Source organism: Notothenia rossii (assembly GCF_949606895.1).
Source record: "Notothenia rossii genome assembly, chromosome: 3".
Taxonomy (NCBI): Eukaryota; Metazoa; Chordata; class Actinopteri; order Perciformes; family Nototheniidae; genus Notothenia; species Notothenia rossii.
Genome location: NC_136901.1, coordinates 24,841,675 through 24,858,263, shown reverse-complemented (window position 1 = coordinate 24,858,263; position 16,589 = coordinate 24,841,675). Strand labels below are relative to the sequence as shown.

General features: G+C 40.9%; 1 protein-coding gene across 1 annotated transcript in view; it reads left to right on the top strand.

Annotated features, from left to right (window-relative positions):
• Positions 1–16,589, top strand: part of fgf11a (fibroblast growth factor 11a) — a 103,503-nt gene that overhangs the window by 70,183 nt on the left and 16,731 nt on the right. Inside the window, exon 4 of the mRNA XM_079668144.1 lies at positions 3,687–3,790. Within this exon, the coding sequence (XP_079524270.1) occupies positions 3,687–3,790 (104 nt within the window). The remainder of the gene's footprint in view (positions 1–3,686; positions 3,791–16,589) is intronic.

The following is a 16,589-nucleotide window of genomic DNA, read 5'->3' as shown; positions in this document are numbered from 1 at the left end:
GTTTTTCTACACCTGAAACACGTACATCGTAAGTTAATTTGTAACGAGGTTGATTTCTCTGAGCTTTCACAATAAAAGCAAACGACAATATAATCTAGATACAAGTTAGGAAAAGTGTCTTTGGTGTTATGTATTCAAACTAGTTTTGTGTTACAGGTATCTGAGCGAGAATACAGAAACACAAGTTATCCTCTTAAGGAGTGTTGGGCAAACTTGACCTTAATTAATGACCTTTCAAACTTTATTTTACTACTATATTTTAGGTTGAGCATAACACAAGTCAGCCAAGTGACCAATTAAGTGTTTTTTGTAAGCTCAAAAAACAAATGTAACAACAGAAATGCTAAATAGCTAATATTAGCCATCTTTATTTAGTCACTAACAGATTTATGCTTGAATTCTGGTCAGAAAAAACTAAACCTGCATCATTGTGATGAAGCATTTTTTCTTCAATGCATTCTTAAAATGACAGCATGTTTGTCAAGATGATGGATCTCTTATACAGATGAAAAATGTAATCTCAGGGCAGGGGTAATTTTTAGATTCTTGGGGGCATCAGCTACTATTAAAATAAATCAATTTCACATCAACATTTCTGCCAACATAATAGATGGAAGCAAAGTCATCAAGTGGAGATAGAAAGTCAATGCTGGCCATGGCGACAAACACAAACTAAACATAACTTACCACTCTATCAACTTAACCCTAGCCTTGAGTTTGGAAGTGTATAATTAAATACGACGAAACAACGTTGTCCTCTTTTCATGGAAGATTCTAAAGTTTTTCACATGCTAGATAACAAGCTTATTATTTTTAGGCGATGTGTGGAACGAGCAGACATTTGTTAATTCCAAAGGTTATCGCTTATCCCATCTGTCCTGCATCATACATGAAACGCAGTGCAAACAGTGACGTGTGCCATTGCGTAAATGCAGATGTGGGTAATGAAAACTGCAACTGCTTCTCTCCCCTTCTCTCTCTCTATCTTCAGGGCCCTGCTTCTTATTTGCTCCATCGATCCCTGCATCTCAAACAGCCGCTTTCGCAAATGAACAAGGTGTCACCAAAGACCACGGGCGGGATGACAAATAGAGCAGGGCAGGCTCCCGTCGCCTCCCCCTCCCGTTTTCCCTTCACTCTTGTTCTGTCGCTCTGCTCGGTATTGATGACCCCACATAACCTGAATGATTTCAACCAAGCTAACGGCGGCTTAATTAGCTAGTTAGCTTCAGATCTTCTGCTGCCCCCGTCATTATAAGCTATGTACTAAGAATGGAAAGCTTGGCAGGCGTAGCAACAGTAACAGGGCCTAGCAAACTGTCTATTACTTCCTACTTCTCCACCACTGTCATTTGTCTCTCTCTATCTCTCTTTATTTCCCCTTCCAGGAAACAGCTTGCTTTTTTTCCTCAATCGAAAGGAGCTTCTCTTATCGAATGGATCACATAACTTTCTGCCTGGGATAACAGAGGCAACCCATCTCTCCTCTGTTTTCCCCTTTATCGTCCTTTCTGTTTGACTCGCCTTTTTTTCTCACAGAGGAGGTCGCCGGATTAATCATAAGTATTTTGAGGGAGAGAAAAATGAAGGGGGAGGGGAGGAGGGTGTTGCCAAATCAATCCCGCAAGTCAATTTGAGGCTTGGATCATCTACACAGTAAACAAACAAGGAGAAAGTGGAGGTGGGGTGAGATGGAGGAGGGGTTTGGGGGGGGGGGGGGGGGGGCACAGCTGTGCAGAGGGCATCTACAGGCCTGCACACTGTCGGTTGCATTTTGTAGCCCAGTTGGTCTCTACTGGAAAGAGAAGAGGATTACAGTCGTTTGTGAGAAGTCACGCAGAGTTTAACTTGTGTCAAAAGCTGACTAGATAAAAGCTTTGTGGCAGGATGGAAACTTATTGTTGTGTGATTTTTGAAATATAGTCTGCTCTGCGATTGGGTTTTGCCTTTCTGATTGGGTCTCATTTTGTTATGTTTAGTCTCTTTCAACTTGTGTGGCCTTACAGTGGCTGACCCCAGTAGGACCAAAGCAAATGTTCTAAGTGCCTAGAGTTGGTACTAAACTTCCATCAGTATCATTAGGGCCTAAAAGTTGTGAAAAGCGCAAAAGCCGAATCCAGACTTATTTTCCCTCTCCATTCATCTCAAAGCTTAAGAAACACTACAGTGCCTATGGTCTATGGACCCAAGTCCCAGGATGATCTGGGTACTTTTTCTATCTACAGTATGAGTATAGTAGAATTTGACAAACAGTAGTGTGCAACTGAGACCATTGTCAGGCAATTGGCACATGGATGTGACCTGTGGTATTAAAAATGTTGGATGTCTTTCAAGTATTTTTAAGAAAACTTTTAGCATTAAAAAAGAGTAAAGACAAGTATTGACACCTAATTGACATATACAAAGTACCTTAAAAGCTACAAAAAACAAAAACACTTAGGATAATGAATATATGACAAACTACAGTTATATTTTTAGGTGGAGGGCTGTGCAGACATGTGTGCAAGAATGTGCAAAATATAGTAAGAGGTTATATTTAAGAACATTTTGGAAATACACAAACTTGCTACTGTTCTGCTCTAATCTCTGGGTAACTGTGCGGTCTGTCAATAAGCTTGGCATAAAGTATCAAAGCGGGCACCACATTTTATTCACTAAAATAAGAATGATTGTCCATATAGTAGCAACAGGTTGTGGTTTTATGTGAACTGCAACAACTTCCCGACATAAGATGGCAGATATATTTACAACTTATTAGTCTGAGTGCACAGACATACAGTAAGAGTGGTATTGATTCCATAACCAATTGTAGGCAAATCAGCATATTTGCAAACTTTGTGCTAGAGTTAAAAAATAAAACGTGTTTATTCCCACTTTGTATAATGTAATAATAGCCGTTGCATCTTCTGAAGCTGGTCTGTTTTGGTTGGATGTCTCTTCCCGGATCCAAATGCATCATGGTAATGTGTGTTCGTCATGACAACGTGACCACAGAGCAGCTGGCAGCCAGAGGCCGTTTTGTCAGTATCACTCAGCTCAGCGTGTCACATCCTATAAGGCACTGTTTTATGGCACACACTCCAGCGGTCTGAGAGGGATAAACACACACGTGCACACACACTGGCGAGCAGAGTAATGCATTCAAAAAGCCCCTAACATATTGCATGTACACATTCACAAACATCAGTGTGTGCTGCTCCAGTGACTGAATTGAAGTTATTTTATATGGAGAGCTATGCACATATAAAAATCCAAGGTTCCATCAAACGGGGATTCGGTAAACAGCATTACAAAGTACTGTTTACTGTGTCGGGACAGGAAATGAATTGAAAGCAGGCTCAGGAGTTGTCACTTTCTAATGTACTGTGTTCCTAAAGCTCTCTTTATCTATCTCTCCAGCAGGGGAATTCTCACTCCCGGCTTTGTCTGACCTGCGGTGTATTAGCAAGCAGACTTTATTCCTCCTAAATCTCCCACTCCTAATCCTACCCTGCTTCTCACTCTCTCTCTCCCCCCCCCCCCGTTCCCGCCTTTGACAGATATACTGTACAACAGGGAGGATGAAAAAGGAGACAGCTGGGAAGCAATTGTCTTTTTATGCATCGAGGAATCACTGTGAGCGTTTAAGAGGGAGAATGATTGCTCTAACACCACTCATCCTTTCTCTGTTTTTCTTTTTCTTGCAGTGCAGTTCAACTTGATTCCTGTGGGGCTCAGGATAGTGGCCATCCAGAGCACCAAGTCAGGGCTGTACGTCGCCATGAACAGCGAGGGCTACCTCTACACTTCGGTACGGTCAGCACATAGTACAGTATCGCAGTAAGCCTTTAAAGATCGTGATTTTAATACACCAGTCTTGATTGCAAAACTGCAACCCTTCCACATATGCATTAACAGCAACATGTGCATTATAAATGTCAGTTGAAATTGTCATTTCAAAAATACATCTTGAGTCACATGAATAATGTGTGGCAACATAACTTGAAATTAAAAAAAGGGCACCATAATTCACACAAATATGATATACTTGCTACATTATTCTCCATCTTGTAAAATGTGTTACCAGCAAGTTATGACTTTATTTATGTGTGCAAATATATGTCATTTACTTTTACCAGGCTTCATTTTGCATGTACTGTAGCCAATGTCAAGCAATACTACGCAAAATAGATCACTATTTTAAAAATAGATCACTATTTTAAAAATAGATCACTATTTTAAAAATAGTATATTATCCCTAGCCTTTTTTTCCACAACAAATGTTTAATGTGTTATTATAAGTTACGATACAGATGGAAAGGTGATGAAACACTAATTATTTTTGGATAAAAACTAAAGAAAAATAGAGATTATCAGCATAGAATTTCATCTGAACTTACTTCTTGTTAACTTCAGTTCCAGTTATAGTTCTTAATTCCTGTCATGGGCTAAGTTAAACAGCAAATAAAGCATATTTTTCTAAGCATGCTCAGTATTTTGTAATGTATTTTAAAGCTGCATGTCGACTGAGACTTGAGTCTTTTTATCCCAACCTGGTTCCTTTTTACTCACACAGTGGTAGGCTGAAACTGTGGGTAATGTCTGCCTCTGTGCATGAAACAGTTTCAGCTTTTGTACGCTACAACTTGTGGAACAGCTCATACGGTGCTTCCAGAGAGTTGTTTCTCCTTGATGTGCAGAGAGAAGCGGAGTCTTGAGAGTGAGATGGAGGAACAGACAAAGAAACAGAACGAGGATCAGAGTGCACTCTATCAGCATGCAGAGAAAAGCGTTTTTCTTTTTCTTTTTTCTTTTTCCTCTTGGCACACAGGCAAAGTGTGTGAGATCTTGTTTGAAGTGCATCGGTGCGCTCACTTCAAAGTCCATCAAAAGCTGCCTGCATGCATACTGCCAGAAAACGAGCAGATACAGGAACAATGGAAACTCAGCCTTGAGAGAACACGCATACAGTGAGAGACACAATTCTGCTGCTGCATGTACAGTATGGGAACATCATTCAGTTGAAACATGTACGTTACCTAATGTCTGTCCTTAATTTTAGTAGCTTCTGCCTTTGCCAACAAGGAATTGCAGTGAGACTTAACACAAGTCATTGAAGTTCAAATCCCTTCCCGGTCAACAAATCACATAACATGACTTTAAGTAGTTGGCAAGAGTCCTTGAGTTTTATGTAACATGTGTTACTTACAGTAATGAATGTAAAAATGTTTAGCCTCATCTTGTAACAATAGGGAGAATTGAGCGTTTTTCAATTAGACTAGGCCTACCTGCTAATGCTAATGCTAACTTTGTGCTCGCTTTTCGTAATGAATCGGGAAAGGCAACGTACAATGTTCTGGTACAAATAGTTTCCAAATAAACCCACATTGTATCATTCTAGTACTTCAAGAGCTTGTTGCTTTGTTTAAATTAAAGTAAACACAGACATTATCTCCGTTTATTAGCGTGCTGTAGGCAACGGGAAAAAATTTGCGTCTTGGAAGGCTTTCCGTTTTTGGTCATGTACTATTGACCAATCACGTAAGAGCCAGCTTTGGTTGAATGCAGGCGAAAATAATCCCTGTGGAAAGCAAAAGTGGCAGAACCTATTGGCTGAAATGCTGTTTTGACACTAATCGGCTAACATCTTACCACCATTTAGCTAACCCAGGGGTCTGCAACCTTTTTGACCAAAATAGCCATTTTGCTCCTTTTTCCCAAACATTTTTTTGTCTGAAGCCGCGAAACATATTTCATAGCTTGATAGCTAATAAAGTTGTATTTATTGTTATATCAGACAAAAACTACAGTTTTTTTGCATTTATCAGGCTATTTATTACATTATATAAAACTGTTAACCTCTAATAAGAAACAAAGAACTCCTATAAGGAGGATTACAAATAATACACAGGCCTACTTTAAAATAAATTAAACACAGTACTTGGGGAGTCCTCTGCACATTTGAAGAAAAAAAATATTATTAAAATGGGCCCACTTTGAAATAAATAAAACATATAGCTGCACCCTAAAAAGAGTTAAAGGTAGGGTAGGTAAGAATGGAGAAACCAGCTCGAGTGCGCTAGAATTTGAAAATACACAACCGGAAAAAATCTGCCTCTTCCTTCAGACTTCCTTACAGAGTCCCTCCTCCAACACACACGAACGCGCACATGACCAATGAGGGCACGAGATAAATTTGTGCACAGATGGAAGGCTAACAGGCAGGTAGGCCATCCAGTTACTTTAGCCGGGTCGGCTAAAATGATTGGTCGTGCTTTTTACAGCGCTACGGCTTCCAGAGATAAATTTTTGTATGTATTTATTGTCAAAGCATTTAATATATTCATTGCTATCGGGACGTTAAGAGCATTCCATGGAATATAACAAAAAGTGTTTTCTGAAATAAATTACATACCCCATTGAATTATGACTGAAGATTGTCAACTGTCTTCCTGTCCCGTGTTGTTCCTCGATACGTACATTAAAGGCTGCAGCACCTTTGACAACTTCTCTCTACATATCAAACATACCGGTAAACAAGCATCGTTTGCTGTGAAAGCATATAACTCTGTCCACACAGAATGAAATCCTGTGTTCCTCCGGTACTTTTCTTTGATTTATCCATAGTTCACTCATCGAGCCGGGGGTCAGGTTATTCGCCCCCAAGAAAAGGCGCTCGCAAGGGACCGTAGCAGGATGTGACGCATATTTTAGTTGACCTAATTAAAACCGTTTTGTTTCTTATTTATGTGTCACAGTATCACCTTAAAATACAAGATACGAAACATTTTCAACCATTCAACAAAATATAAATAGTCCTACAAATACTTTTATTTTATTTCCTTCTTATTTTTGTCTAAGCTCAAGGGAGCCAGAACAGAGGGCTTATGGGCCGCATGCAGCCCGTGGGCCGCGGGTTGCCAACCCCTGAACTAACCGTTAGCTTAGACTGAATACCTGAGATACATTTATTTAAAATTACGGCATTTCCATTGTCTTCTTAACAGAAACAGTCCTGAGTAATTTTAACTTGCTAAAAAGTCAGAAGTAGCCCCAATCCATATATTACCCTAACTCCACCCTACTGTAACGCCATACCCAAAAAAAGAAAATGAGACCCTAATGAGACCCAGAAAATGGTCCTTGCACATGACTTTTCCAGAGCACACACACACACACACACACACACACACACACACACACACACACACACACACACACACACACACACACACACACACACACACACACACACACACACACACACACACACACACACACACACACACACACACACACACACACACACACACACACACACACACACACACACACACAGGATATAGAGGTTATACTTTCCCAGCCATTCTCCTGACAGAAGAAACGTGACCCATTTTCACTTGGGGGAATAACCAAGGGGAAAGAGAGAGAGAGAGGGGAAGGAGAAAAAAGTAAGAGAAAATCCCTCTGAGATAAGAAAGGAAGGAGGACACCTTAAACTACCTGCTCTGCTATTGTTCTGAGCACCATAGAGAGAGAGAGGGAAGACGACCGGAGATCAGAAATAGAGGATGAGGGCATGTTTTGTTCTGGTTGCCCTCAGGGTCCCGGGAGAGGCCGTGCAGAGCCTTAACACCCTGTTATGCAACCGTTAGCATGTGCAGAAAACAAGGTCCTTGCACCAACCCCTGAAGGGTAAGGGGATTTTTAGCATGCAGTTGAAGAAATAACCTCAATGTATGATCTTGATTTGAACATACAGATATTTCTCCAAATACATTGGTGCCATTTTAGGTCACAGGGACCACTTTCTTGTTGCTTCCTGTTGTGGAATCTGCTCTGTGGGGTTGTGGGAGATGGGGACACTCTGTTGTTGTTGTTGTTGTTTAATTTATTGTGCTTTCTTTAAAGATTCACAATGGAGGAGATGTTAGAGATAATGGCTGTTAGTGTGTGGGTGGTTCTTTGGTCTGCATTGCAGGGACAGGAGAGGAAAGCAAGGTATTGCTATTAAATCTGCTTTAATCAATGTTTTCATATCAATCATGGATCAATTTACAGTTTTTTTTAGACCCCCCAATAAATGTATATGTTGTGGCTTTAGTTCACTCTCACGGTTCTCATCAGCATTGTTACCCAACGGCCAAACGACATAAAATGTTTTCAATATTAGCTAACGAACATTGTGCAGAAACTAGCAGTTAAGAGTGAGATATTTTTTAATTATTTATTGGAGAAAAGGTTAACAGAAAAGAGTGAACATTGGACTTAAGTTTTGTGCGTTTAATTTGTAAACAAGCTATGATTTGCTTAGAAGGCTTGTTTCTGCTGACCTCTAGTGGATAGAAAAAACACATGTTAAAAAAAGTTCCAAAGTATACTGTCTAGAAATTAGGTTTATATATTCATTTACAGATTAAGTATATTGTGCTTCAAGTCACTGGTTAGTTATTTATTTGACGATTTATTTCCCAAACCTAACTCAACATTCATTTATAATGTTCTCCTGATTATCTTGATGAAAAACTAAATAAAGCAGTAGTATGAAAGTTATTTCCATGACACAAGTCTGGCAATTACAACCTTATTTACTTTCTCAGACTCAAATCAAGTTTTTTTTCCCGGCATATTCAGAAAAAAAACACATAACCAAGGAGGAGAGGAGTTTCCTCGTACCTTTTTGTTGCAATAACAAAGGCTCATCTCGGCTGCGGCAGTGTTCCAGTGGCTACTCAGCATTAATCTTTCATGGGCTTCTGTGGCAGGCGTGTGTGTGTGTTAGTCCTTCTGCAGCTACACACACACAAACACATCCAAGCAGACAATTACAACACTTATTTAACGGATTTGAAAATGAAGTACCCTCTCCCAGCTGTACATTTGCCAGTAATGGCTCAGAGGGAAGAGACATTAGTTTTCCAACTTGGCCTTCATTTATCTTTATCAGTTGCATCATTCTCATTGAAAGCTCTTTGGTGTTATTTTCTTTTTGTATTATCTCCAGTAGTTTCAGTTTTTTTATGTTCTTATTTATATTGCCTGCTCCTTTTGCTGCCACAACTAATTTCTCCAACGGGGGTCACTGAAATTCCATCTGATAACCCAATGTAATTGAATCATTCAACCTTTTATAAATACTCCCAATATTTGTGACCAAAGTTAACAACCTGAAACACATCAACACACAGTATCACACAGAACCATGTGCGTAAGCCTTGGTGGTTCTGAGTCCCACCCTGCTCCACTGTCATATGGGGTTCCACAGGGTTCAATTTTAGGGCCCCTGCTTTTCTCATTGTACCTGCTGCCCCTGGGTTCCATCTTGAGGAAGCATGGTATCTCCTTCCATTGTTATGCTGATGACAGCCAGATCTATATGCCACTAAAAAAGAAGGATGCTTTCTCTCTGCAACCGCTTCTGTTATGTCTTGAAGACATTAAAGCCTGGATGTCTTTAAACTTTTTAAAATTCAATGAAAATAAGACAGAAGTGATGGTGTTCGGTCCCAGTGGCTCATGTAAACCCCCTCCTGTTGACTTGGGCCCCTTGATGCATTAAAGGAAGCCAACAGTGACAAACTTGGGTTTTAAGATGGACAGTGATTTTAAACTTGACCGGCAAATTGGGGCAGTAGTGAAGTCCAGCTTTTTTTATCTTAGGCAGCTGGCAAAGGTGAAGCCCTTCCTTGGACACAAGCACTTTGAAATAGTAATCCATGCCTTTATTACATCTCGGCTGGATTACTGTAATGCACTGTATTTTGGAGTCAGCCAGTCCTCCCTCGCACGTCTCCAGTTAGTCCAAAATGCTGCCGCACGCCTTCTAACTGGAACACGTAAGAGGGAGCACATTACTCCCATTTTAGCCTCCCTCCACTGGCTGCCTGTGCATTTTAGAGTCCATTTTAAGATTCTTTTATTTGTTTTTAAATCTTTTAACGGTCTCGCCCCGCCGTACCTCTCAGAGCTGCTCCATCCTTACTCTCCTGCCCGGTGCCTCAGGTCAGCTGATCAGCTGCTCCTGGAGGTACCGAGGTCTAAACGGAAGCTCAGAGGGGATAGAGCCTTTTCCGCTGCCGGTCCCAAACTGTGGAATGGCCTCCCATTGACCATTAGACAAGCCCCTTCACTGTCCATTTTTAAAACTCGCCTAAAAACCCATTTTTATTCCTTGGCTTTTAACCCAGCATGAGACTCTGTTTCTGTTTGTTTTTATATGCTTCATTGGTTTTGTTGTTTTTATATTGTTATTTATTGTTGTTTTGTTTTTGTTTTTTATGGCGTGTACAGCACTTTGTTTCAGCTCCGGCTGTTTTGAAAAGGGCTTAATAAATAAAGTTGAGTTGAGTTGAGTTGAGTATTATATGTGAAATTAAGTTGATCATGTGTTCCACTTTGTGGTTTAATCTAGCCTGCAAAATGCTGAATGCTGTAAGGAAAGTCCTAAATTGCTAACAGTTTATGAGCTTGGACCTTTGATCATCATATTAAAACGTTAAGTCAAAGGCACCTCTTCTAGCAGGGGGAAAATCAACTCCCGCCATGAGAAAAGTCCATCAAAAATATGCCGAGTACACAATAAATACCTCCTGTAGGTACATTACGTTTGATTGCTTTAGGTTGCACAGTGGTGTTTCCCCTGCAAACACACAGCATGAATTATTGATCACATGCAGGCAGGGTATCTCCTCAGCTCCCCTCTGTGGCTACGGGTAACTAGATGACACACACACACACACACACACACACACACACACACACACACACACACACACACACACACACACACACACACACACACACACACACACACACACACACACACACACACACACACACACACACACACACACACACACACACACACACACACACACACACACACACACACACACACACACACACACACACACATCTCAACTGCTCCTGACAAACAAGTAAACAGGAACTACTTTGCGGAAGAGGGATGAAATGTCTCCTTCTCTTGAGAAGTTGGCAGACAAACATTAGCGTTAAGCTTCCACAGATATTGAAGGATCACACAAATAAATGTTTCGTGCTTATTTTAGAAATGGATCATGGAAAACAAAGTAGCAGGACTGTCAGGGGTTTTCTAGAAAACTATATTATGAGGGCGCAAATGTCACTTATGGCAAAATTACGGCCCCGCCCACATTCCAGCAAAAATAATGCATTAGAGCGAAGCGGAATATAATAGTTTCTTCATATATTAAAGCTGCTGAGTCATATATTACACCCAAACAACAAATACATCCCAAGTTACGGTTTCCTCTACAGAAAAAAGGACGATAAAAGTGTCTATGTCGTCTGACGGTCCATTTGACACTATTATCATATATGTATATATATATATATATGTATATATATATATATATATATATATATATATATATATATATATGTATACCGTTTTTGACTAACAAAAATATCGTTTCTGGCATCACTTTAGATCCAGGGAAAATCTGCATTTTGGCGTGAAGGTGCCCACCGAAAGTAAGAGTGTGCAGCGCCCCTGTTACCAGGTTGAGACAAAACCCTGATTGTTATTTTGCCCTTAGCCTCTTGTTTCAGGAGGATAAGACGAGATGGTGATATAGAGAAGTGAGTCACTGCAGAGCATCAGTTTTTCTGCATCTGTATTAGAATGTACATGACGGAAATGGACTCTGAGTAACATGTGTGACCTTCCCATACATGCAATCACACAGCATTCATATCCATATAGCACACAAATATGAATCTGTATTCACGGCCGGGGCTTCTCAAACTCCTTGAGGATAAGGGGGGTGGCAGGGCAATTTGATTGACAGGACAGGCTGGGTCTTAACACTAGTAATAACAAACAGGGCTGATTGTAGTCGCTGTCTTGAGAGGAGGAAGATGGAAAGAGAGAAGGGGCGAGGAGAGAGAACTATGGCCTGACAGCCCTGGACTCGTACAAACATAACGTCTCTGCTGGGAGCAACAACCCCAGCCCTGCCTCAACACCCTGTCTCACTTGTACAGCTTGTACTCGCCTGTCAGTCTGTCTTGCTCCCTGTCTGGACATTTTTGTCTGTTGGCCTCTCTTGTGGGTTCGCCTCTCCACCATCACTAATACATCCTCCCTTGCTTTTTGTCATTCCCCCAAACCTATTTTATTCAGAATATATATCTGCTGTCCTTGTCCCGGCTCTGTCCCTTACTTCTCCGTTCCCTTTTCCTCCATTTGTCCTTAGCCTCCAGGATCTGAAACCTTCACTGTCAGCTCCCCCCTCTCCCGTTTTTATTCTTTCCACTCTTTATTTCACCATTCCTTTAACTGCACCCTGTCTATACACTGAATAAGACAAATCCACTTTCCTCAGGGTTCCGTCCGTATCTATTTTCGGACATAATCCATTCCTCATAGTGGCAATAGATGCATTTTTGTTTGCTTTGACCTATTATGAAGTACATTTTGATAGCCCGATGGTTTTAGATTGCTATAGAATAATGACAGCATTGGCATTTAGATTGGCTCACTATAAGTCAAATCTTTCACTTCACTTCTGTCACCGGGTACGATTTCCCGGAAAATAAAGGCTCAATTTACTGAAGCGTGCCAACTATGGTGCAACCAAAACCAGAAGAAGATAGCGTTTTTGTCTTCCCCGGTAGCTATTCCCATTTACGGTAAGCGATCAGGTAGTCTTGGCGGACATCAGTAAAATCACTTTTAAAATGCTACAGGGAGAACCTTTTGCCACTTTAAACTAATATGAACTGAAACTAATTTCTGTGACAGCGTGTTCCTTCATATTTTTGATGATTTCCCATCAAAGCATTTCCCCCAATGTCAACAATCAAGTCTTGTTGGATGATGTCTTGGCTTAGGCCCGTCCACACGGAGACGAAACGGAGATGAAAACAAAAACGAAGTCGATATCAAGAAACGTGTCCGCAGGAGAGGTGGGGTGAGGCGGGGCTATGGCATCATCGTTTTCAGGAAATGATCGTAACACATGGAGCCGCAAGCGTTTCGTCCTCAGACCTACCCACTTTGGGAGCCGTTATCAAAGGGTATCGGATTCGGGCTCCGAATCTGCATTTCCGCTTCGGCCTCGTGTTGACGAACCGTTTATACGATAGAGAACGTTAGCGGATTCAACTGATATCGTCTCCGTGTGAACAGGGCCTTAATCAGCAAAACCCTCTAGGTGCCAGAGTAGAAACAGCTGTCCCAGGTGAATGTTAAATGTAAGGGCACAATGCAGCAAGCACATGAGACATGTTGGTGCCATGCTTTTGGATAACATTCTGTGGCACAGCTCCAGGTACAAGACTCATTCACTGATTAAAAATGTGGGATGGACGGAAGACGATGGGAATACGAGCGAAGAGCTGATCTGGGGCAATTCTGGATAAGGGGTTGAATGACTCCCCAATCAGAGGGTTGGTAGTTCAATCCCCAGCCCCTCGAGTCAACTTAATATAGTTTCATTGGACCAAAAACTGGACCCCAAATTGCTCCCGTAGGCATGTCCAACAGTCTATTGATTAGCAGTCTTTGGATAAAAGTGAAACGTAATGATATTTTTTTACGTCAAATCAGTCAATTTCTAGTTGAAAGTTATGTATTCAAAGTTTCTGATCTGGAACAGCTGTAGTGTAAAAGAGGAAAGACCGGGTCTCCTTTCTTACAGTCCTTCTGAGTGACCTACATCTATACACTTAAACATTTCACTTTGCCGCAGTTCAGCGATGATAACACACAGCAATAACTGAAGCCTTCCTCCGTGGTGATAACACTTAACAACTAAAGTTTTTCAGTGCGGATCTGGATAGCCCAGCTGTAAGACGACAGATGGGCTGTGTGTATCCATCTGTCTTTACACATCCCTAACAGTACACACCTCTTCATCTTTCCCTCTCCTCACCTCTGCAGTACCTTTGTTCATCCGGTCCCCGTACATTATTTACATTTTTAAATGATGGGGTGGAAGGGAGGCAGAAGTACAAAACATTTTCTACCTCTTTTCACATAGGAGAGAATAATATAGCTCCAGGAAGTGTATTGATAGTATGTTGGGATACTTAAGGAGACAGTACCAATGATACATGCACACTTCTATTCAGACTGTGCTGTCTCTAAGTTAATTGACAGACATGATTAGTTATGTCTAACGCCCTCCAAATCTCAAATCACTAAAGGGCATAACAACAATTTGTGTCATTTATCCATTGTGTCTCCAGAAAATCTGACACAAGGAATGGCTTTTGAGGCATGGTTATAAATACATGGCCCAGTTCTATGCAATGGCTGTGGAATGCTCCTGCTGCACCGGTGCACTCCACAGTAGATCGGCAAAGGTTAATGGCGGTGGGAAACTCCTTGTCATGGCTCCATTGTCTGAGGCTCTGGGACCCGCTTACCTGTGGGCACCTCCTGAAAATTGCTTTCTGATAAAGATAGTGCTCAACTGCGGGCCTGGCCCACTTTATTAGCCGTGGAAAAGCCTCCTGGGTAGAGAGATGGCAGCGGAGAGGGAGGTAGGAGTGATGGCTGGATGGTTGGCTTGGTATTGTACACACATACACACACTCCCCGGTGCAATTTAGCTACCCTCCACATCCCCACAAACACAAATGTGCAGCCAGGTATAAACAATCTGACAGCGGCAGAGAGACATAATTGGGCCGGACTCTGATACCCGGGACAAGCTCCGGCCAGACTCTACCCAGTTAACGGGGGAAAGTTGGGCAAAGTAAAAACTTTACTCTTCCGGCTGACATTGTGGATCTGCACTTGGAGGATAAACAACCATCTCTCCTTAATCTCCACCAATACTGAGAAGCATTGGTGGGGTGGAAGGGAGCCAGAAATACAACCAATTTTCCACCGCTTTTCACGCAGGAAACACAAATATAGCTGCAGAAAGTCTATGGGTAGAATGTTGGGATACCTCAGGAGATAGAGATACTTCCATTCAGTGTGTGTTTTACTGAGTGGGGAGAAAGCTGTCTCTAAATGAAATGTTAAAGACATGATTGGTTAACTTTAGGGAAAGGTCAGGATTTGGGTTTTGAAAAGGTGGATTAGGTTAAGGCAGACCCATGGACAGATAGACCTCAATGGGGGTTCCTGCACCTGCCCTTTTGCCCTCCTATTAAAGAAGTGCCCATTTTCGAATTACCTTTTTTTTTTTTTAAAACTCACATCCGACAAGCCTTTGTTGCGGGAAATGTATTCTGATTGGCTTAGGCACTTCTGTGATGAAACTCTGTGTTACGATTGGCTATAACACTTCTGTCTGGTTAAACCTTTGTGACCGGGTTACATGTGCACAAACAGAAATGTATTGATCATTAATTTAATGTAATTTATCAGTGTCTTAACCAACTTCGGTCATGGATTTGTTTTAAAAACATACATTTAAATATCTCACTGTCACAAAAGTAGACATTCTAGGTATATTTTAATTTATTTAGTAATTAGTGCCCTTTTATAAATATGTGCCCCTGCCCCTTTAACATCCTCTGCACATGCCTGGGGTTAGGGTTGACAAAAGCAGACACTGTTAATGTTATAAAAACATTGTATTGTGGCAGAGCTGACCTTTGGCCCTCTGAGGTTATTTTAAATGTGCTATATAAAAAACTTGACTTGGACTTGTAGAAATTAGGAGCTCAAAATTGAGGACGCTAATTCCATTTTCCGAATTGCCATTGAAGGATTTTAACTGTTTTGCCCCATCCACTGTGTTTAAACTTCCTGTCATACTATAACGTGCTTCTTTAAAAGAGTAAAGGTTCATGCAGACAGTTATGAAACAGCCGTTAATGGGACTAAAATACATTTTAAATAAGCTGTGTGAACTTATTGTCCCGTTAGCTTCAGGGCTAATACGATAAGAAGCCTGTTGGTCGAGACTTTTTGTCCTCTTCAATAAAACAATTTATTGCAGGAAATGATGTACAGTGTCAAAGAACAGGAACAAAATGTCAGTAGGGAGTACAACTTAACGGCAGAGAAAGTATAACGAAGCACAGGAAGCTTTCTTGACTGAACGGTGCCTCCTTGTCCCAGTTGTCTGTCTGTTATAGAGCGCCACAGGAATGACTCTTAAAATGTGGAAATTACCTTTTTTGCACATCAGTTTCCATTGCTTCAAAGTCAATCGTTTTTTTAAGGGTTTTATGGTTAGGTGCCGAAAAATAAGGTCCGTGGTTAACATAATCCAAAAACCAATAGAAGAATCCAATTGGCTTTTTTGTCCAGGCCACCAGGGAGATGCTAACTTCCAGGTTAAATGCAAATAAAAAGTATTATTGTAGTTAACCAACAACTTATAATGAACAAGAAGTCCCTACTGTACATCCCAAAGTTCCTAAACCCCAACATTTCCTCCATCTTCCTCATATTCCATTATGGGTTCTTCAATGCCTCAAATTGTTGTTTTTTTCTATCACATCTTGAACTGTTTTTGCTTTTTCTCTATCCTGAAGGATTAAGTTGAATTATTTGAAGTATTAAAGTAACGTGTTATGGCAGGAAAGTTAAATCTGGTATATTCATTTTAATGTCACCTTATATATATTCATATGTGTTAAATTTGAAGGGACAAAGT